The 1737-nt window shown below is 36.7% G+C and overlaps 1 protein-coding gene across 1 annotated transcript; it reads right to left on the reverse strand.

Moving 5' to 3' along the window:
* Nucleotides 1-787: 787 nt before the first annotated feature.
* Nucleotides 788-1279, reverse strand: LOC136247876 (uncharacterized). The gene has a single exon (XM_066039696.1). It carries the CDS (start codon nt 1277-1279, stop codon nt 788-790), a length of 492 nt encoding a protein of 163 aa, XP_065895768.1.
* Between the last annotated feature and the right edge of the window lie 458 nt (nt 1280-1737).

Consider the following 1737-nt stretch of genomic DNA (forward strand, 5'->3'; position numbering starts at 1 on the left):
AATAATTGTTTCCCAAAAAAATTCAACAAACAAGTACACCAAAACAATTTGGAATTTTCAACTAGAATAGGGACCATAGCACATTGATAAAAGTACTGAAACAAGCTGGAATAGTGCACAATATTGAATCACAATAAAACGATAAGTGTACTGGAGATTTAGTACTAGTTGAACCCCAGGCTATACTAACACACAACTATGATTTAATCATCAATTTATTTTGCAAAAAAGGCAGCAACAACAACAATACAACCACTACAGCACTAAAAATGTACACCAGCAAACTGATACAATAATTCAGCCCTTTTATAGCCAATCTTAAAGACAGTTCTGGAAGTTTCCAGATTCAGCCCGCTGAATTAAAGGTTACTGTTTATTATTTGTTACTTAAAGTGTTAGTTGAAGTTTATTATTCTTCACTCCACATCCCCCTCCTTATCATGTTCTACATGATAAATTAATAAAATAATTCTTTATTACAGGATACATATCTTCTCGGTCAAGATGAAATCACATGTCTTCTACGTATAGTAAATACTGATAATCTGATTCTATAGTTCCAAAGGACATAGTTAGACTATTGGTCTAACATAACTCTTTTATCAGAAACTTGAATTCTACCTGAGCAAACATTTCCATCTTTTCCTTTACATACTTCAAGAATTCTTGCCAAAGGCCAATGAGCTCGTGGACTGTCAGGCATCAACACTAAAACCACATCACCAACCTTTAAATTATTTCTTACTTCACTCCATTTCTGTCTTAGACTCAGACTTGGAATCCATTCTCATAGCCAGCAATTCCAAAAATGCCTGGTAAATTCTTGGACTCTACGCCACCGTTTTAATGGATGACAAGCCTCTTCCTTTGTTGTTTCTGGGGAAAACATCCCTCCTATTTGTCCATGAAGTAGATGGTTAGGTGTGAGGGTAATTTTATCTTGTGGATTAGCGGACTGGTAGGTTAAAGGCCATGAATTGACTAAAGCTTCTGCCCCAGTAAAGGCAGTCATCAACTCTTCATTGGTAACATCAGAATTTCCCAGTATGGCCACTATGGCTTTCTTCGCTGCTTTAATCATTGTTTCAAAAACACCACCATAGTGTGGGGCATAAGGTGGATTAAAAGTCCGTTTTATCTTTTTGCTGGTCATTGTTAAAACAAAGTTAGGATCTTTAACTATCTGATTGGTTACTTTCCTCAGCTCCTTTTCTGTGGCCGCAAAATTAATCCCATTGTCTGAGATGATTTCCTCAGGTAAACCTCGCCTTTTGATCATTCAGTAGAAGGCACTTAAAAACAAGTCAACATCCAGCCCAAAGGCAATCTCCAAATGGACCGCTCGTGATGCCAAACATGTGAAAAGACATAAATATTGTTTCTCTCTTCGTTTGCCTCTTCCTTGAACTGTAACAAATGGCCCAGCGAAATCTACAGCAGATCTTGTAAAGGCTCACAATGAAGTTTTCAATCTATTCAGTTGTAAGGGAGCCATTATTTGTAAAGCATTCTTGGCTGTCCTTCTTTTACACATTCCACACTCTAGCTACCATTCAATAATTGCTTCTCTAGCAGCCAGTATCAAGTACTTTGATGACAAAGATGATAATGTTTAATTGGCTCCTGTACTGTGGTTTCCTAATTCATGATGGTATTTTATGATAAGTTTCGTAACCCAACTCTTCCTTGGTAATATGATAGGGTATCTTGTATTGTACGGAAGAAATTTAGCATACT

Source organism: Dysidea avara, chromosome 2, assembly GCF_963678975.1.
Source record: "Dysidea avara chromosome 2, odDysAvar1.4, whole genome shotgun sequence".
NCBI lineage: Eukaryota > Metazoa > Porifera > Demospongiae > Dictyoceratida > Dysideidae > Dysidea > Dysidea avara.